Source organism: Numida meleagris, chromosome 17, assembly GCF_002078875.1.
Source record: "Numida meleagris isolate 19003 breed g44 Domestic line chromosome 17, NumMel1.0, whole genome shotgun sequence".
Classification (NCBI taxonomy): domain Eukaryota; kingdom Metazoa; phylum Chordata; class Aves; order Galliformes; family Numididae; genus Numida; species Numida meleagris.
In genome coordinates, this window is record NC_034425.1 from 8,597,466 (window position 1) to 8,619,081 (window position 21,616).

The 21,616-nt window shown below is 39.3% G+C and overlaps 1 protein-coding gene across 1 annotated transcript; it reads left to right on the top strand.

The window, feature by feature from the left end:
• LOC110407507 lies at positions 1,690 to 20,592 on the top strand. Its single transcript, XM_021415266.1, has 5 exons — positions 1,690 to 1,911; positions 2,214 to 2,275; positions 2,758 to 3,101; positions 18,316 to 18,388; positions 19,778 to 20,592. Exons 1-5 carry the CDS (start codon positions 1,690 to 1,692, stop codon positions 19,803 to 19,805), a joined length of 729 nt encoding a protein of 242 aa, XP_021270941.1. The 3' UTR covers positions 19,806 to 20,592.

Sequence of the window (21,616 nt, forward strand, 5' to 3'; positions counted from 1 at the left end):
TTCCTATGACTTTAGACAATCCTCAGAAACAAAGGAATTACATTATTTTTAAAGCAACTGCTGTTGATAATGTTTCCTTTTAGACCCCCACTTCCAAGCTCCAGCCCACACTGCTGACACAATAAAATACTTGATTCAGTATTTTCTTTCCCAATCTTTCAGCTGACCTAAGCAGCTCCGAAGGCTAAAATGACTCAGCACTGCAGTTAGATAACGGTTAGATAACATTTTCTTCATTCCTTCCTAAAGTTCAGATAACACAGACAGCCTTTCACTTCTTTCAGGCTCTGGCTTCAGCAGACTCTTGGCAGCTATCTGGCTCACCCGAAATACCAACAATTCAGCTTTACTGGGGTTCAGACAAGAATGAATCAGACACTGACATTCAAAGAAACAATCTTCTTCTGCTGGGTCTGTCATTCTCTAGGAAGAGTCTGACAGAAATTCTTCATTTCTGGCTTTTGTGCCCTTGTTATCCATCTATATTCCTAACCAAAATTAAGCTCTCCATTTTCAGACCACCCCTGGAAGCCTATTAGCTGCAGCAGGCACTCCAGAACTGCCTAAATGGGTTCCAAAACCAGAGTCATTTACTGCTTTTATTAACCCTGAAAGTTCTGCCAGAGCTTAGGGAGGTCTCATACACTCTGAATCTGATCAACACCCTCAGAGACTCTTTGACAGATTAAAAAAGGAATTAGTGAAATTCATCTACATGTGCAGTATATTTATATCATGAGTCCCAACAGTCCCCCATCAACCTATAATTTGTGCAGAAGTGAATGTCATCCACCAGCAGCATTACCTTCACCAGAAGCATGTTGCCAACATTATGAAATCCCAAATCAATGCAGCTGGGATATTTTCCCTGCCAAAAATACCCATACTGAGTTTTGTCTGGAATTCAAAATTTCTGATTTTTCAGTTTCATGGACAAAATGGTTTTGCTCCAGGGATGGGGAAACCAAGTCACAAGAAAGGTACTGGCTAAGCAAACGTACCCAATAGCCATATGTCTTAAGGCACTAACTGAGCTTAAATAGCTGAAGTTACCACTCGGTGTCTTCCTAACCATCCTGTTCAGACAGCTCATAGTGCTCCACATTGTGATGTTGCATCTTCATCTTCAGCAGACAAGTTCAAAGCTCCAGCAGCGAATAGCTATGCGTATCCTTTGCATACTCTCTCACTGGCTCTCAGTTGTTACCTCTGCTGGAGCATCCACACAGGGCTAGCTATTTTTTGGCTGTTATTCACATCTCCAACGAGTAGACTCTGGTGAGTACACCTGGCAACACTGGCTTAGAGCAAGACTAACTCAGACACACAACACAAACAGGAAGAAACAGAGAGAGAGCCTGGGTGTTGTTGATATAACATTGTACTTTTACTAGGCTAATAAATACAGTGTCTGCTCATTCCTGTGGGTGTGTGGAAATCTCATTTCACAATGTCACATTCCTGAAGAGCACAGTTGGCATAATCCAGATAACACACTTTAAGCACAAGACGCATTACCTTGTCTTTTTATAAATTAGACTTTGGCAGACTTAAGAGATAGGTAGAAGAAAGTTAGTCCCATGGAAATCTCCTATCTTCAGTGCTGTGGAAGGTTCAGCCACCACCATTCCTCCAATCAAGCCAGCCTAATTACTTTGTTTTTGTGGGCTCTTAGGGAATAACATTACTATGAGTCTGAAAAAAATAGCAACACTGACTGTGCTGACTTTTGATCAATCGCCACCTACCCTGGGAACATCAGACCTTTTAAATGTCTCTACTTTGCCAAAAATTAATGAGCCAAGAATAAGTACCAGAAGTTGGAACCTGCTCTCAGTTGTATTCAATGCCATAGCCACGCTGGAGGATGAGGAAAGAGAGAAAAGGAATGAAACAGGAAAGCAAAGATTGGTAATAACTGCAGCATGACTTTTTTTGTTGTTCATTTTTCAACATGAGTGTCTATGAGAACCATATGAAACTCCTGGTGGCCAAAGAAAAGCTAGGTCATTTTAGGTTTTATTGAGCAGTTTCAAACAGATTCAAAATTAGGAATGAACAATAAACAGCTCAGCATTTCATATACACATGGAGCCAAACAGAAAAAGAGGCAAGAAAAGGAACAGGCTTTGTATCATACCGAGTTGCAAAAAGCAGCTTCTGAAAGAGCACAAATTAGCTCTTAGTTTCCCTTTGAGTGTTTCATTTCATAGATCATTGTGAATTTTCATGGGACTACTGTTGCCCAGAAGCCTTCTGCAAATGTAACTGTGCGGTACAATACTGCTCTAAAAGTCAGAGCTTCCAACCAAACACTTTCTTGCTTGCTTGCTTTAAACAAAGCATCACCTCAGACACATTAAAGCTTGGATATCTGTTATTTTACTCATCGTCATCAAGCATTTTAATTATCATAAACCTCACCAAAGGATGCTGGTTTTTGGTCTTCTAAGGCACAGTAAAGTCAAATTCATGAGATGGAGATTAGATCTAGACTTAGTTTCATTACTTAATGCCCTAAGTGGATAGAGAGGAATGTATGCTGTAAGCTTAGCAAGTCACTTCTTACACTGAGTCTAAATTGGACGTTTTGCATCTTGAAGCCAGATACTGTCCCAAGTGTCTGAGGTGAAGCCCAGATCTCCTCATAACCAGGCTCACAATTTCAGGCCTAGACTGTAATTTTACACCTTCAGAGCACCACTTTATTTCTGGGATTTCATCCCAGAAATCACCAGCATGTTTCACCTCCTGCAGAACTCTACCTGACTGTGCTCTTCCTCCTGCATTCCCTCTGCCTGAGAGCCCACACATCCTCTGCTTAAAGGCCAGGAAGAAGCTGGGACGAAGGCTGCTGTTTCCCTGCCCCGCCTGTGGGGCCGAGGCTCGGCTCGAGGAAAGCAGCCGCGCTGCGCTGAGGGGAGCTGGGCTGGCGGGAAGCTTTCGGAAGCCGCGTCGGGAGCGAGCCACGAGGCAGGGCCAGCGCGGGGTGCCTGAGGGTGAACGCAGCTCTGCGGCAGGGCTGGACAACACAGAGGCCTTCCCTCAGCTGAGAAAAGAGAAGCTGTCCCTCAGGTGGCAAGAGAGGAGCCTTCCTTCAGGTGAGAGGAGCTTTCGCTCAGGTAACAGCGCAGGAGCCTTTGCTGGGCTGACAGGATAGGGAAAGCCCTGCGCACGTCAGGCTCAGACAGCAACTAGTGTTGTTGTGTTGAGGGCAAGCTGGGAGGAAGGAACCTGCTCCCACGCTGGAAAGTTTATTATAAACTCTTCTTTCACTTCTCAGAACAGCTCTGGCTGCAGCCCCACCTGGGGCAGCCTGGCTGGTTGGGCTCTGGCTGCAGCAGGCTTTGTGCCCAATGGCAGTGCCATTCCTGCCATCTCACCCATCGTATGGTGTTCAGATTTTAAATTGTACCGCCCTGTTGCAGTTCATTTTCCTGTACATTTGCTTCCCTCCCCAGCTCCTAGCAAAACCGGTGCTCTCAAGGGGAAGATCCAGTCAGGAAGGCACTGGGAGGACTGGGGTTATGCATGTCACATTGTGCGCCTATTGGCAGATAAAGAGTAGGGTCACTTTGCTTCTTTCACAGATGTTATCTTTCCGTTTGTTACATTATATGCTTTTACTGGGAGAAGATTAAGCTCTACCCATTTCTCTGACATTTCTGTAGTTTGGATGGGATTATGGAGGAAGCTGCGTGCACAAGATGCCCTCATTTTGTACACGGGCCTTCTCCACACGGCAAATCCAAGTGGTTAAGCATACAGCGCTGCACGTGGGGAGAGGGGCTGTGGTGGGAGACACGCAGCCATTGCCAAAGATTTCCTTTGCTGAACTGTTGTTCCGCAGATTTAGTTGACAACATGACATGGGACAGTGCTGGAGAGGAGGGAAATCATTGTGTTCAGGTTTTTTCTGCTGTTGCCTTTAAGCTGATTCCCTGTGGCTTTACAGGGACAAATGCACTGGGCAAGGAGAGGCAGGTGGCCATCTGGCTGCAAGCAGGGAAACTGAGGAAGTGATTTTTAGTGAATTTACTAAATACTGTAATCAATGATAATTTATTGCCCAGAAATCAGCCTCTGATTCCCTCCCCACTGTGGTTTTCTTTCACCTCTCTTACTTTCTTACAAGCACACCTACATCCAGATAAAAGCTTCCTTGTAATATTTATTTAGAGGTTTATACATGTGATGGAAAAGCTTTAAATGGTGGAAGCAGAACCAGCTTTGGATCTAGGCAAATTTTGCACTCACCAAAACAAGTCTGAGCCAAATTTAGAAGTAGTGCCATTTGACATGCTCCTGGGGAGTGGGGCTGGCTGTGGGCCCAGATCTGACAAAGATCTTTTGCACGTTTTTATCTTTATGCTCTGTGAATAGTCGCAGTGATCGCTCTGTCAGCCGGAGGTATTAAAACATCATCAGGCTGGCCTGCAGGGCTTAAAAGATGTGGTCTTTACCAGAGAAAGTTTTCTTTTTTAAAAAAGGGTATTTTTTAATTTGCTTTCTGTTTACCGAGCCTTGAGGAAACATCTGTGTCATGTTTTCCAGTCTTTTTTTGTGCAATGACAGCATTAGAAACTTTTTTTCCCCAAACTGAATTCTCCTGCAGGTTTATGACGGTTAGAAGTGGGATTTTAGGCAGATGTCATACATTTTAAGATTTTAAGTGTCTGATTTTGAGTCACTGAAGCACTTGCTTAAGGCTTGCAGAATCAGGGCCTTGGATCATAGCTTTTGTAGAGCAAGAACAGTACAATTATAATGTACTGTGGCTAGGTGATGCACACATTTAGGTATCTGCTTTAGTCTTCTCATTGTAACAGTTTCAGTCCCTCATGCAGCCAGTCCTATTCAAGCACTAGTGACCTGAAGATAATTACAGGCCAATGGCTGACACTCTTCCATGTGGAAATCATGGGGGGAGTGAGGAAGAAGGTGACAGAGTCTGATTTTCCTTCATAAAAACTTCCTACACACAGCACAGGTGTCTTTTGGAAAAAGCCACCGTACCCACAGCTCTGAAAAATACTATAGAATATCTCCAGATAACAACTAAGCAATTAAATGTTGTGTAAATGAGGATGGCATAATTAGTGTGTGGTTGGAAGCAACACGATATTGCCATTCAAAGCATAATATTGATGTATTTTAATTAAATATTAGAGCAGCTTAGGGGCTGACATAAATTGTTGGCAGTGAAATAAAGCTATATACAAGAATGTTTGTTTTAAAACAGCACTCAGCAGCCCTGGCTGAGATCAGCCAATACTGCTACAAGGTTGTACAAAAAGCATAATTACAAAGCTTCTTTCCCAAACATCTTGCTGCTTTAGTGCAACAGAGGGTGAGTTTTTCATGTTGAGAAGTATAACATAGAGAAACCAATTTCTCCCTCATAAAACAAAGTGTCTATGGGAGAAAAGCTGAATAGAGATTTCATGTCTGAAGGGTATACTTCAGGTACAAGAGCACTTTTCCTTATCACTTTTGTGACAATCCATATTGTTACTTTTATTGTGTAATAGAAATACTTTAGTTTCACTGAAGGGTTCCATTAAATAAAAGTTTACTGTATTTTGTTTTTTATTTTTTCACAGTTTGCCTCCATTTTTGTCTGTGAGTCCTGTGTCATAATTTTATATGTCAATGGTAGAATTACACTTGATTGTCACAGAACTAAACAGTGGTGTTGTAACTAGACTGGGGCACATTTGAACCTGGACAGCAAATGTTTTACACTGTTTGAGTTTCATATATTAAAATTCCTAGCTGAACTATTAAAATCTATTTTCATAAAAAGCAAGTGGACAAACGGAAATGAAAGCAGGTTTGCCTGACTTGCAAGAAACAGATAAACAGTGAAGCAGAACTCAGCCAAAAATCTCTGTTTCTCTGGGCTGTCGGATAAAGTTAATGAACTGTCAAAATCATACTGTGGCAGCATCTATGTCTTTTCAGACCAGAGAAAATGCATTTTCCTTTGAAATATACTATTTTTAGCCAACCTCTCTCTAAACTTAATTATTTACAGATTCTAATTACTGATTACCCCATACTGATCCCTTCTTACATAAATCCTTCTTGTGAGTGGGGAGGGTAAACTTTCAGCATCTTTAGGGGCGCAGTGTCAGTACAGCCCCAGTATTGTTTAGGTCTGTACAAGCGTCGGTATAAAAGTGGCTCTGCATACTTTTTGCCTTCAAAGATCCTGATTTGTTGAAGCTTCCTCGGGAAAAGTTTTGGCGGAATCCTTTGGTAAGGTTTCTGAAGTCAGAGCAACTCCAGAAAAACATACCAGAATTGAAAATATCTACGGGCTGCAAGAAGTGTTCCAAAGCTCATCATATCTAGGAACTGCCTTTTAAAACACTCTGTCGGATTATTGAATTCATACATAATCCTTATTTCATCATAAATAACCTAAAATTTGTTTGGAAAAGGTTCCTATTGGGTTAAGCAAGTGTTATAGGAATGAAGATTAAAAGTATTTGACCCCATAGATTTTTTATTTCATCAGATCCCTTGTAAAGAGACCCATACAAGGTTCTTTTTGACCACTGAAAAGAAAGCTTAAGCATGTTTTGAAGCGTAAGTCATATTCTCTTTCAGTGTAGTTTGCTCTGTGTAGACAGAAGAGTCATAAATGTTTTCTGGGACAGCATATTTAGTTTAATTGCTGCTTCACTCAACAAAACCCTGATAAAACCCGTAATAAGCAAAGCAACACTCCATAAGCTTTTTTATTGTTGCAGGATATAGGGATTCCCATTTGTCTTGCTGGCATTATTTACATGAAACCTTCTGCTACATACAGGTTAGGGCTTAATTTCTGAATTTTATGGCCTCCCCTGACTAAACAATGCTCCATACTGTAGTCGTTTTATTAAAACAATTGGAATATGATCCCATTGAAATTTTATATAATGAACTTGAGGAACAATTTTTTGCTGTTACTGTGAGGGTGGCTATTGATTCTCAGTTGCTGGGCACTCTGGCATATATACTTATACATACACATATGCATGCTTTTAATTTGGTCTTGGCTATTTGCCAATTTAGCATACTAAGGATTATGATAATGGGGGTATATTTTACTCCTACAGTGTATTGTATGTTCATGTTGTAATCAACCCTTTGACCTCAGGCCTTTGGGAAACACCTTACGCCATAGCTCACGTCACCAGTAGGCAATCTTGAAACCTCTGTAGGAAGTCCAACCCAGTATTTCTCGAGGCAGTGAAATACTGTGACTGCTGGCATGGAGATGGAATTAAATAAAGCCCTCTGCCCAAAGAGCTGCTGTGACTTACTCTGTGCGTGTGGTAGGGCAGAGTTAGAGGTGAGTTCAGAGTTAGGTATTTGCTGCAGAGTTGCAAATATTGTGATTCTAGTCATTTTAGCTAATTTCTCTAATTTCTAACTTGTAAATAAAGGTAATATTTCCTTTCTCCGTTTGTTCTGTGGAGTAAGCTTCTCAAACCAAAGATTCAGTTTTTCACTTTGCAGACATTTTTTATTACACTGTGGCAAATGGTTTCCTTATTGTGAAGTTTAGATAACCTAGTCTGTCCACTGGGTTTTCTGCTATTCATATTTGCACTGACCTTATAATCAGGAAAGAGCTTACTGCTTTGGGGAAGAGAAAACTGACTCAAACTTTTGGGTGCACGTTTTAGATCCAGAATTTTCTGGTTGTCAAGAGCTAGAGTTTCATGCAGATCTGTCTTAAATACAAGTTACATATACAAGTTATTTCTCAGGTTGCAGTATCTAAAAGCACAAAGAGAAGAGTTACAGAGAAGCAGCTAATGTTTTCCGAAGGATTTAGAAGTTTGATTTTTTTCCTTCTTTCTAGCACTTATGCATTATAAATTATGAAAATGAGTACCAAGCGGCATGTTTCTATATAACTGATTTTGGAAAAAGCAGTTCATTTAGGATATATTGCAGTTGATGTGTTAACACTTTTCTCACCCAAAATTGTGGGTTAGCAGGAGAGTCTTGAGAAATTTATTATTTTTATTTTAAGAAATGAAAGTTGCTTTTGTTTTCTGTTGTTTGAATTTAGCTTGGGACTGTGAAATCATTTTATAAAACTAATAAAACTGTATACAAAGATTGATATATTCAATTTAAATCTCATCTCCTTATAAACTGCTTTAATATAGGTGTCTGTGCATGTTGATTAGTATTTCCTCAGATGTTGATATCGTATATGCTATGGCTTCTGCAAAAAAAAAAAAAAAAAAACTATTTGTAAATAATTTAGTACTTATTTAATATGAAAATTTGGAGGATTCTTGCATGACTTGGTAGACAAATCTCATAGGTATTGCCATACTGCCCTCTGGAGTACAGTGACAAAACGTGCACATGACAGAAGTTTCATAAGCGTTTGCATCCAGGAAAATCAGCATTGAGAGAGGTAAAGCCTTGGCTAAGCTCATTGAAAGGGAGGACGAACATGCAGCGTTTCACTTCACTTAGCCCAGGGTTTTTTGGGGATGTCTCCTCTCCTCGCTAGCTGCGTATTACTGTGTAGGCTTTTATCCCTGACTAGACACAAAAGTGCCTGTGAGATTAAAATATATGTGATTATTGTAATACCACCTCAGTGCTTGTTTTGAAATTCTTTAGTGTAGCTTTTAGTGTTTGCTTTAGAAGCAGCAGCTTGAGATTTCTTGGGAGAACTGAATCTTGTTGGTCAGGGCTATAAGACCAATGTCAGCCTCTCTCCATGAATCAAGCTTTTGTGGCACCTGTGTAACCCAAGCCTCAGAAATCCTGGGGCTATACTGTGAGAAGTAGGTCCATGCTGGGTATCAAAGACAGCAACAAAACACATCATTTTTACCACCTTGTATTAATAACCTCTAATGAGGGATGGTTTAAATTCACTAAATAGTTGTTTGAGGAATATATTCCACATACAAGTGAAGACTGTGTTGTGGGCATATCATCTTCACAGTGAAAATAAAACCTTATTATTTCTAATCACCTAACTTTTTTTGGGAAAAGATGGCATCAGCAAATCAATTCACAATAGTCTGGTAATTTTTTTGGTTTTTCTTTTTTTAAGAGGATCCAAAATCAGATGGAGAGCACAGAGATAGCTTCACTAACAGCTTCTACTAAGATGTTAAGTTTATATGTACATATATAAATCTGTATGTGTATAACTCCCGAGACAAAATACACAGCTTCATATAATCTGCTAAAGAGAAAAGTAAATATTTCACAACCACAAATGAAGAAGAAGCACAGTGTTGTGGTGTGACTTAAGAAGAGTTAACAGACCAAAATGTCTCATTATTTCACAAGTTGTAGCAGCATGAAAAAATACTCCTTTAGTTTCAGGATACTTAGCTCTGTCTTATTAAATGAAAATATGAGGTAAAAAACAAAGCAGCTGCGGAGCTGGCTTAGCTCGGCGCTATAGGCGGGCGGCAGCGGGAGGAGTGACACCAGGGCTGCACCTTGGCTGCAGGAAGTGCACTGCTTCCACCCCGGCTGGCATGCTGACAGAGCTTGATGCACAACATAATCCTGCACCCCTGTGAAGGAGCCTGGCTTTCTCAGGCAAGACGGTACAGGTAATGCTGTGGGTTCTTACTGCTAACGGTATGGATTAAAACGTTAAGGATAAAAATTCATTTGGTGGCCTTGACCTGGTTTGTAGTGGATGCTGGTTCTGCCCTCAATTACACCCTGTAGCTCCCCTGAAGTCCGTAGTGGTGCCAAGTGTAACTGAGGGAAGAATTCAGCTGTTCAAATATGCCCATGGTTACCAAGCCAACTGGCAGCAATTGCAAGGCAATAATAGGAGTGTTGAGGGCAAGAATGGGGGAGCCTTTGCAGGCCGGTCTGAAGATCTGCACAGTGCTTGCCTACAGACTTTCTGGCCTCCTGAAGTCAAAGCCATTAGTTTTTCCTACTCATTTAAACTTACTGCATACAAAAAAAGCCTTTCAGTTGTAAACTCTGATAAATGCCCACTGTCTGCGGCTCCTGCAGTCTCGCAGCGCGTTGTATCTTCAGCCTTTTGTTTGTGCCAGCCCTAACCTTTACATTTCGTGGGGCAGAGAGCCATTTCTAAAACTTCTGAAACTTCTGAAACAGTGAACCAATAATGTTAACAAAGACAAGGTGACTAGCTTTCCAGCTGCCTATGACACATACAGACTGTTCCTCTTGCAGCACAACTGTTGAGCTATTTAGTGCTGGTATTACTTTAATAGAGCATAAGCTTACTGGCTCATACAGCACCTCCCATCTGAGGAAACAAGAAAAGAATATTTTCATTTCACAGACAAGGAACCAAGATCTTAAAGTATTTGTCTGAAGTGACATCAGGAGAAAGGTGCTGAAAGTTTGCTATCCTTAACTGTAGTGCCCTCATATGTTAGCTGTTAAACTTAGCAGCTAGAGCTGCATTAGCTGTTTGTAGCCTTGGTGAAGTCTGGGAATCTTTCAGTACAGGAGACTTTTTGACACCAAATAACCTGAGTTCCCACTTTTAAAATAGAAAACCAAACATAACAGTCTTTTTATGGGGCAAGTGGATTCTTTGAACTCCTGCTCATATAGCATTAGCAGCTACTATTTGAAAAGTGTAAGCTTCACCAGAACAGACTGAAATCCCCTGGCAGCCACTTCTATTCAGTTTGATGGACAGAAAACAATAAAAACATAATGAAAAATGAGATGGACTGAACTAAGAGGTTCTGACTATTGCGGGTGGAGCGCTGTCATTGAGCAGGAGAGGAAGGAAAAAAGACTTTCATAAATGTACAGACCATAAGCCCACTTCGATGCCAGGAACTGCGTTCTTGATTAATATTGTGACAAGAAATTCCCTATTTGTTTTACAAGGACAACATGAACTGGAACTGCTGCCATGGAAGTCATGTACCATTTCATGTACAGCTTGGGAAGAAAAAGTAAGCCATGAAGTAGGGAGGGATATCACTCTAAAACACCACTGAGCCCCAAAGAGGTGTTCAGTTTCTCATGTAAGAAAAGTGCTGCTTTAATGCAATTCCCTGCTTCCTCTGTTTCCATAAAGTTTGAATTTGATGAATATGCTTTCTAATTTTTCGTTCCTGTAGGCAGTTCTAAAGACATTCTCAGCCTTAATCAAATATAACACTATTATTTTCTGGGACAGGAACCATAGCAGCAATATTCATTGTGTGTGTTTTACTTATGGAAACATCAGACTCATGTAAAGCCAAACTGCATCTAGGAGCTAATTTCAAGTTTTGAAGGAAGAAATTGATGGCCACTTAGTTTTGATTGATGATCACTTTGTTCTGAAAAGTTATTTAAAAAGGAAAGTTATTCAAAAGAATCAAATGAAATATCCACACGAGAAACAGATTTGAATTCACAAATCAGACTTTCATTTGAGGTAAATTTTTCTTGGCTCTTTTAAAATAGTAGAAATGTTCTGATTTGAACAAGTTCAGTCTTTTTCATCCTTCCTATTACCTATACCTTATCATCAGGGCCTAAGTATTGTAAATTGAATGGGTAAATACAGGAACAAATTCACAGTGAGACATTAAGTATTTCTTAAGCACGCTTTTGTTCTGTGAATTCTGTAACTAAGAGATCCATAATTTCTTTAACGCTAAGCATGCAGATCCACTTCCTCTGGGGCAAATTCAGAATAAATTTTCCCTGCTAGATAAGATTTCTTCCACCTCCAAACATTTATTGCAAAGTCTGCCACTGCTGACAGCTAGTGAACTTACACAAAAACAATTTGCATTTGTTTGGTACCAACCAACATAAAAGAAATCAAAGGAATTCTTCACACACGTTATACAAAGACCAAACACATACTCCTATAATGCAGTCATTGTATGGAATAGAATATAAAAGTAATTCTCTGCAAGAAACAATATACATTATTATTTAGAAGGAGAAGCAAGAAATTATTCAACAATTCAAATCTGAAGGGAGCGTTAAGTGGGAATTCTGCAAGTACTGAAGCAAAGGTTGGCTCACTAGATTTACAGCTCAGTTTTGCTTGTCTAAAGCATTTACTTTCCAATGGAACAGACCAAGAAAGGGAAGTGGTACCTGCACTGTCTCAAACTTTTCCTCCATATCTTCTAGGCAGCTGATGTACAGTGTGCTGAAAGGCAATATTGTAGGAGAACAGAGGCACTGGGTACTCAGCTGTAAAATGATCCCATTCTAATTATACTAAAAGATCCTATACCTTCATATGGATGAATGTCATTTATTGAATCAATCCTCATGGAAGAAATTGCTTTCTAATTATATTTTCTCTAGAGATAGTTTCATCTTCAATTTTTTTTTTTATTATTTTGAGGGAAAATGAAAATTGTCTTTCAATAAAAAAGAACGGAAATGAAAACTACCTTTAAATTCCCTCCCTTTTTTTTGTCCCATGGGAAGGGGGAGATTGAAGGAAAATACCCTATTTAAAAGTATCAGAACGGTCCATTCCTTCCCCATTGTGCTGTTAGATATGGAGAAGGGCAGTCAAAATGAAAACTGCCATTTTTGAAAGCTGTGTTTAAATATAATACTCTCCATAATACTCCATGAAGAAGACCTGTGTCTCAGGTGGCTTACGTGGTCAGAATTACATGGGACTCAGAGGAGGTAGTGTTGATTTCCACCAGCTGTAGAACTGATTGTTGTGGGTATTTTTCTTTTTCTTCCTTTTTTCCCCCTCGTTCTATCACTGTAGCTGTTTCTGTTATCAGGATGATGTTTCAGAATCTCAGTGCTGAACAGTCCCCAGTTTCACAGCTCTCTGCACTGATAATTGTACAGAGGTCAAGGGTCCATAAAAATTCTTAAAAATTGAAAGGGATAGAGAGAGGGAGAACTCCATATTTTTTTTTGCATCACCTGTGTCTGTTTTTATATGGTGCTGTATGCCATTATACAAGGGGCAAAATCACACAAAGACCACGTTACTCATAATGGCCATTATTCAGTGTGGAAGTGACCATTCATAGGCATAAATAAATAAGCAAATAAGAAAGGAACAAAACAAAAACAAGCAAGAGTTGAAAAAAGAATCTCTGCTCTTATGCCCCTACGGATCATGAAACAGCTGCTCAGCTTTTCTGTGACCGCTGAATATGCCAGCAGTTCATTCTGTTTTTGTAAAGCTGGCTTAGAAACAGCATGAAAGTCAATACTCCCACACTACCACTGTAACAGAAGATGCATCCAGATGATCTGCATACAAAAAACACTGCCCATAGCTCTTACGTACCCTGATAGCCTGGGTGTGTTACATGTAGAAGCCTCTGAGTGCACAAAATGAGCGCAGGACAACATGACACTGGAAATACAAAGCATGCTGTGGTGTACGAGTTTGCCAGTTACCTGCAGTCTTTCTGAGGAGAAGAGTGTCAGAGATCCAGCATCTTCTGAGCAACAGTTTGGAAGGACAAGGACATGATCTATCAGTATTGCCCTCTAAGCCCATGCCCTGATGTTTTAATGGCATGCTCGGCTGTTAGTATCTGAACATATCTTTTTGTATCTGAATTTTAAGTCATCATCCTAAAGTAGCTTATCTTTTTATAAATGCAGGCTTTCTTACATTAATATGGTTTTAAATGTTGCTTTAAAAATCTTTTACTGTCCAGGAAAGCATGAAAAAAGGATGTCTTATTAAATCAGGAAGATGTTATTTTCCTTAGAATTGCTAACGAGAAACATGAAAGCATAGAAAACTCCAGAGAATTATTGTTATTATAATCATGCTGAACATAATAGAACTGTTAATAAGAGTAGAAGACAGCGTGGTGTAATAATCCTGGTAAAATATAATAATGTTAATCAGCTGCTGCAAAAATCTAGTTCTCCAAATACAATAAAAACTCAGTAGCAATCTGCTTCCCATGCAGAATGTCCTGGCAGATGCAACTCAGGAAATATTTTAAATCTGCAGACTGCTCACAAGAGTTCTGATCTGGTTGGAGATAAATTCATGACACCATACATATTACACATACATTCCGTGCTGTGGAGGATTCACTGTAATGTACACCATTTCTTCCAATGCCTTTAGCTGACTGGTACGGAGAGGACAAAATATTTTTGACAAATTCTGAATACTGAATTTACTTACAGTGATGGTGAGTTTACTGAGCTCCTGCTGGATTTTGCCTGCGAAGGACACCTTGTGCTTCATTCATGTGGAACATCTGAAATGAATAACAAGGAACCGATGGAATTTTCAAGAGAAAAAGAAATAAAACGCCCACCATAAAAACTAATTCTCTATAAATAATCTCAATCAGGAAAACCTTTACCCCTGAGACAATCCAAGGCTGCCTTTTTAGTAGTTCTTTCCCTTGTGACAAGAACAAACTTTCCCATGCCACAAATCATTCCCATCAATTATTTTGTTATAATCTGAGGGAAAATCACCCTACCATTGTAACATGCCCCATCTTCTCAGTCTCAGATAGGAATATTTCTTCATACTTGGTTGGTAGGATTTACGGAGTTGAGAGCCAGCTGTTAAGATTTTGTTTGCTTTTTCAGGCTTTAGGCCAACAATTTCATTTTTGTTGTTAGGTCCTTGCTAAATTATCTTCTCAAGCTTAATCTGTTCATGCTGGTGTCTTCTTTTGGATCAGCTTTTCCAGTTACCATTGTATTGCCTAGTTTATATTGCGTCATTCACACTGTAGGAGAAAGATGTTCATCTTTGCGAAACAGAAGTAGAAAAAGATCCCATGGATCTGTATAGTATTGCTATTTCTTCAGGAATAGAAGACTTGTTTTCTGTTTCCTTGAAGGAATGGCCTTCCCTTTAATCTTGTGAAGCTGTCAGTCCTTTCTAGAAGCTGGTTTAGTAACGAAGTCCGACCTGTGAAGAGAGCTGTTTCCTACATGCTACAGCAGCCTCTCTTTTTCAATCACACCTATCATTACATTAATGTCACAGAACAAAGGCAGTTTCAGATTCATCATTAACAGCTCCCAACTTTGCTACTTTAGTTACTCAGCTTCTTATTCTGTTGCTGTGGTTGCAATAAAAGGAAATTGTTTGACTTGAGAGCAGTACTCTTCTATTAATGAACATCAAGCCTATTTTGATCATAACTTAGGAAAAATAAATAGTTTCTCTTCAGTGGGAAATATCTACATTTCACTTTATTTGGGGAGGTGGTTGTGTACATTGCAAAGAAAATAAAAAGCTAATGGGCAGGTTTTTCGGTACTTTCTTTGCTCTTTGGTAGCCTGGGGTGAGATGTATTTTTTGCAGTGCCAGGAGATTTGTAAGCCTGCTTTGAGTTACTGACTGTGTGGGTTTGTACTGCACAAGGAATTCCACTAATAAAGATCATTCCTAGCCTGTGCTGTTGGTTGTACATCTTTGGCAGATGCTAGAAGATGTGACTGGCCAGTGATCCTAGAAGGGGGTAAAGCTTTGTCTCTGATGAGCATGAATGACAACTTGAAAGTACTTAAAGATGGGAGAGGGACCAGAAAAGGGAGGAAGGGACCTATCTTGCATTTCTTTTTACAAGAGGATCATTTATAGATACATCATTGCTATGCCCTTTGATAATAAATTGGAGAGGCAGTGATTAGCTTCTGAAATCACTGAAACAGTGAGGATGACTTGCAAGCTGGATGATAAAGGCATAGGTAGGGAAAGACTGAAAGATACCCCAAACAGCAAGCCTATTCCCATTTTTACAAAGCATACCACTTTGGGATTCATTTTGTGTTGTTCTCACAGCCAACAGTGCAAAATGGCCCACAGCATTCCACTGTTTTTGTTGTTTTATAAAGGATATAAGAGGGTTCTCCAGTGCAAGGTGAAAGGAAATGAACATTTCATCTGTAATCTGCTTCTTGTAATGCCAGAGGGCTATTGCAGATCTCACCAGCACTCCTGTTCGGTATTTTTATTAAACTTGAGAAACAAATGTTACAAATTTGACTTGGATCTTACTGTTTTTAGCATTCCATTCACTATAGGATGGAGTTGGACTGAAGTGTATTTTGCCTGTTGTTATTGTGGGGTTATTGCACGTTGCAAGTAGAAGTGGCTGGAAATAGAAAATGATTCGCTTTGAACTATCACAAAAGAATCTCAATGATCTGCTTTTCTATATGCCCTTCTGAAAGTACTCTAGTTGCAAGTTGAGTAATTCTATTAACTAGGAATAAATGACTTCTTACAGAAGACTTTCACCAAATAGAGAAATCAGGACAGCCACGTAAAAAATGTAATTTTTTCCAGACATTTCCATAGTTAGTAAATAAGTATTCCAACCTTTCCAGTTCCTGAGTAGCATCTCTATTTGAGGAAATAGTGGTGAGTTTTAAATGACAGAATGCAGAAAATCCTTCAACATCAGTCTCTTCCTGCAAATAATTTAACTCTGCATTGTTTTATGCTACTCATAAGGCAAACTTGAAGTTCTCTTTACACAATTAGAAGTGCTGGCCCAAAATTCAAATCAAGAGCCTCCTAAACTTTGATAAGTTTTGGATCAGGCTTTGAACTATTTCCACACTAATGTTTTTTTCTTACTTTTAACTTTCCTACTACTGCACAAGTAAAAATTACAGTTGTTAATGAATACAAGTTACTCAGTACTGACAACTGAAATTCTTTCAATTACATACTACCTAACAGTGCTCAGAGTCCATACAGTTTCAGTATGTTTTCCTTTTGGCAGCCTTTCCTTGAAAATGCATCATTTCCATCCAAGCATCTTATCAGGATCCAGAAGCTGGTCTCATCAAGCAAACACAAAAATTTTAAGTATATTCTTTTCATTGTAAGTCAAAGTTCTAATGTCGATGAAGAAATCGCCGTAGTCTCAAATCTTGACAAATTTTTACCATATGGTCTTAGGAAAATGTTAATAGAACACCATCTGTAGGCCACCTGAGAGTTCTGCTATTTCTTATTCAATAAAAGGAAAGACAAAGACAGCCCTATCCTGGCTAGAGATTATTGACTTATTGAGCCACACCGCTCTTCTAATCTTGTCTCTGAAACCAATAATCTTCACTTAGACTTTCTCAGAACAGTTGCTGCCATGCTTCGCTTCTGATTTTGGAGCTTTTCCATTGTTACAATCTTACTCCATTGTTACATTTTTACTCCATATAAACAGAGGACAGACCACAGGGCCAGACCAAAAGTAACCATGTCACTCAACTGTATCCTTGGCTTCATGGATCAACTGATAAGAAACATAACTCTTTTACCTAATGTTCCCACATGTCATATTAAAATATTGTATTTAAGCTGTCTGACAGAGTCTGAGTCTACTTCATAGCACTAGATGGCAGTAACTTATTACACTTCCCAGAGAAATCCTCAATTCGCTGTGTCATTAGTTATCTTTGTTGAGAAATGTAAACCAAGCACAAAATAGAGCTAGATTTTTTTTCTGAGCTTGTTTTGGTCTACAGTCTGAATTGATTAAGCTAGCCACAAACACATTTCATGTGCTGAATACAGCATACTTTCCTGCAAGGGTTTATGTGTCTGCCTAGAAAACTGTGGATATTGTTAGTTCAGACATCGGCAAAATCAAGCAGCTCTATGAATATCACATTTAGCCAAATCTGCCACCATGCAATTGCATTAAAAACTAGGTAAACATGATTGATGTCAATAGCATAGCATAAAAAATTGTAGTTTCAGTTAGTATTGCATGGAGACTTTCATTAGACATAACTTGACATAACCATACATGATTCTAGGTTCTTATTGTCCAAAACAGATGTGAAATGGTAAACTGTTAAATGCTCTCATGTTTTTGACCCAGAAGCTTCTGTTAGAACATGCTGATATGGATATGATAGATGTGTTTGTATGAATGGTACACATTCATATGTGATTGATTTAATGAATATATAAGCCCTCATCAGAGATGGATTTTTCACCAAAACACCTCTTGATTGTGGACTACAGAAACTTCTCTTATTCACAAAGATTTTGTCAAATAAAGGTTTATGTGAATAACTTGATTGAAGTATCCTGAGTGAAGGTTGACTCGAAGGAAGGCAGTATGGTTGATGGCGGGCTGTTTATTTCATGGTAAAATCAAAAGCTATTGCAGGGTTTTGTAGTGGATAAGCCTGTTGATTCAGAAAATTTGAGTTTCACTTCTTTTTCTGCTGTTGAATGAGTGCACTTTATCTTGTGTTCTGTCTGTCAAATAATGGTATTTAACTGTTTGTGAAAGAACTTTGAGATAAACTTATGAAAGCAAGGGTTAGCTATGGTTATTACTGAATATTAAGTCATATCCTCTTGTTTCATTTCAGCTTTGATGAGGATTTCATCCCATTCTTACTCCATGATCCTTCAGACAGAACAAATAATTTATGAACAGAATGAGTAAGTCACTTTACTTCTATGCTTCTTTTTCTCCCTCTTTTTTATTTTTTCATTAAAAGAGTCCTTACAACATAAATCTCTTTAAAGGCAAACTTTTTTACATTTTTACCATGGATTAATTATACGGTGGTATATAAAGTGACTTACATATATATATTTGAGAGAGAGAGTAGAGGGAGAGAATCACCTCCCTTGACCTGCTGGCCACTCTCTTTTTAATGCACCCCAGGATACCACTGGCCTTCTTGGCCACGTGGACATAGTGCTGGCTCATGGCCAACCTGTTGGCCACCAGGACACCCAGGTCTTTTTCCGCAGAGCTCATTTCCAGCAGGTCAGCCTCTAACCTGTACTGATGTGTGTGGTCATTCCTCCCCAGGTGTGGGACTCTGCACTTGCCTTTGTTGAACCTCAGAAGGTTCCTCTCAGCCCAATGGTCAAATGTCTCTCCTATGTACAGAGCTGTGAGAGGTGGCACTACTAATATAGTTTTGAGGGTATTATATTGAGGTTTCTGATTCATTGAATTCAGTGAAACTGCTTGATTAAATTTCCATATAATATCCACACAAGAATTTACCTCTGTATGTGAGTGTCTGAATCCTCTTGCAGACCTGAGTCAGGGTCCTTCCTAAGCACAAACGCACCCAACTCAGAACATGCCTCACCTCCAAGTCTGGAGTTAGAATGGTTACATGCTACTTTTAATTAGAACCGTATTTTAGCCTCTGAATAGTATGAATTAGCAAAATACTTACTTTTTAAACCAAATCACTTTTTTTTCAATTTTTCTGGTCTTTTTCCAACCTCCAGTGAAACATCAGGAAAGTATCAGGAAAAAGGAAACAAAATGCTGATGTGACTTCTCAGATAAAAAAAAAATGATACTGTATCCACATTGCTTCTATTTCCCCAGATCCCTGCTTTTGTAGTCTGCGCAGATCAGTAATCTGTGTGTGCCCAGTGGTGCCTTTGTTTGTTATGCTGTACCTGTGGCTCTTTCCTAATGCTTTGGTATGCCTTCCTGGTTCTACTGTGTTTGGGTATTCAGTTTCCTGTAGTCTTTCTTCACTACCAAGCTCTATTTATTGCCCTTTTCCAGGTGCTGCTTTGCCCTTATTTACTTCACACGCATACTTTTCTGTGTGTAGATATTTTTGTTTTCCTACCCTTCTGCCACATTTCAGACTCTATAGTCCTATGCTTGCAGTCTGTGCCAGCTGACCCACCAGACTGTGTATGCAAGGTCGTTGTGTAAGACAATGAGGATGCCAATTTAGCAGTGTCATCTGCTGGATCAGAACACATGGGTTTTGTTTCTCAGTGTCCTCGTGTAATCAGTATCTGCTGTCTTAAGTCCATTAACTGAAGATCTTATTTCTTGTGCAGAATGAAAATGCATCCAGGAGTTTTATAATACAGTAAAATGTACTAGAACTGGCAGGCTCAAAAATAAAGGTATGCAGACTAAGATCCTTAAGTATTATGCTTATGCTTTACTTTTCAGAGCAGGAAGCAAGTCTAAGTTGGTAGCTCGCTGGCTAAGATGTCAGAAGGTCAGATCACACATTAGGATTTGGGCTCATCCCAAACGTTGACGCAATACTGGAGGGGGAAGGGAAAGGAAAAAGCATGTAAGAATAAAAGATGTCATATTCACCAGAAAACATTGACTGGAAGCATCAACCATTTGACCAGGTATAGGAAACTCCGCTGTGGAATCCATACAGTATTTCTCTGTCTTCTGTTGCTAAATATTGAAGTAGGCTGGTAATGAGAACCTGGTCTGGTGAAAACAACTCCACTTATCAACCCTAAAAATATACCCTTAATATTAATTTAATTTTAATTAAATATGATTCTGTATATGTTCCCATCTGAAAAACAACAGAGAACCTGAGGCTATAATTCTGTGAGTGCCACTGGGCTCAGTGTGTTCTCTTGAAAAATTATGCGCCATTGTAGTTAAGGTAAAGCTGCAGGATCTTCTAGAATGCTTAGATATTCCAAATCTGCACTTCATCTTGCTTTTTTATTACATCACAACTTTGCCCAGTTGAGTTTTTGCCAGCTTTAGCCTTTCACATATGAACTACAGCTGCTGGATGCAACAGGAAATGAAGCGTAACAACTGGCATCAATAACTCGTTTCTGAGTTGCAGCGCAGCCTCAGTTTGTCTGTCATTGCTGTTATTTTCCAAAAGTAGTCATGGTGTTTTCTCTCAGTAGTGTACTTATTACAATATTAAGTTTCACTAGCAAAATTCATTTCATTTAGTTTAAATTTCCCAGATTTTCACCTAACTCCAACCAATAACTGTAGTTAAAATAATAAATGAGAACAAAAAGGCAATCTTGCACAAGGATCATGTAAAAAACGTGTGTATACCTGTTTCTAATACAGATCTCCATTACAGGATTTTTACATTCTTGTGCATCTCACTGTGTATCATATGAATTTAGCTTATTCAAGTCAGTTTGTTAACAGTACTTGGAAAGAAAATAATGTTGCTGTAGTGGAAATGCTAAGTCACGGCCTGAAGCAGTGATGGAGCACCTGGTGGGAAGGCAGGGCCAGCCCAGGGGAGCTCAGCTGCAAGCAATGCACCTGAGTGATGGGAAGGGGTAAAGCCAGGATCCACCCCTTCCCTGACCTCATTTAAGGGCTGGCAGTGGAGGCATAGGGACTTTGCTGGAGATCCCTGTGTACTTGAGGCCTTCTGAGGGTAAGTAGATTTTTTTCCTTTGTATCTGGAGTTGCTGTATTTGAGCTTATTCCCACTTGCTGTAGCCAAGGACTACTACTATGCTATCATTACTGTGTTTTCCTTTGCATTATGGTGTTACAGTTGCCTTCTCAGAAGGAGTTGTGCTATAATCTCCTGGATTTATTATTATTTAAAAAAAAATAATTCAGCTTGGAAAAGATAGGTGGGGGTTGTGTCATCATCTGGTCCAACCCACAGTTCAGTGCAGCACCAAATTTGAAGTTAGCTCTAATTTCAAAGTCAGATAAATTGCCTAGGGCCTTGACCAGCTGAGCTTTGAGTATCTCCAAAAACAGGAACTTTGTAGTCTCTCTGAGCAACTTGTTTCATTGCTGATTATCATCATTGTGAAAAAAGCCTTTCCTTAATTTGTCATAAAATATCCTGATATCTACCCATCATAAAAAGATGCATAGGAAAGTATTAGCTCTCTACTCAAATCATATTTTCAAAATAAACT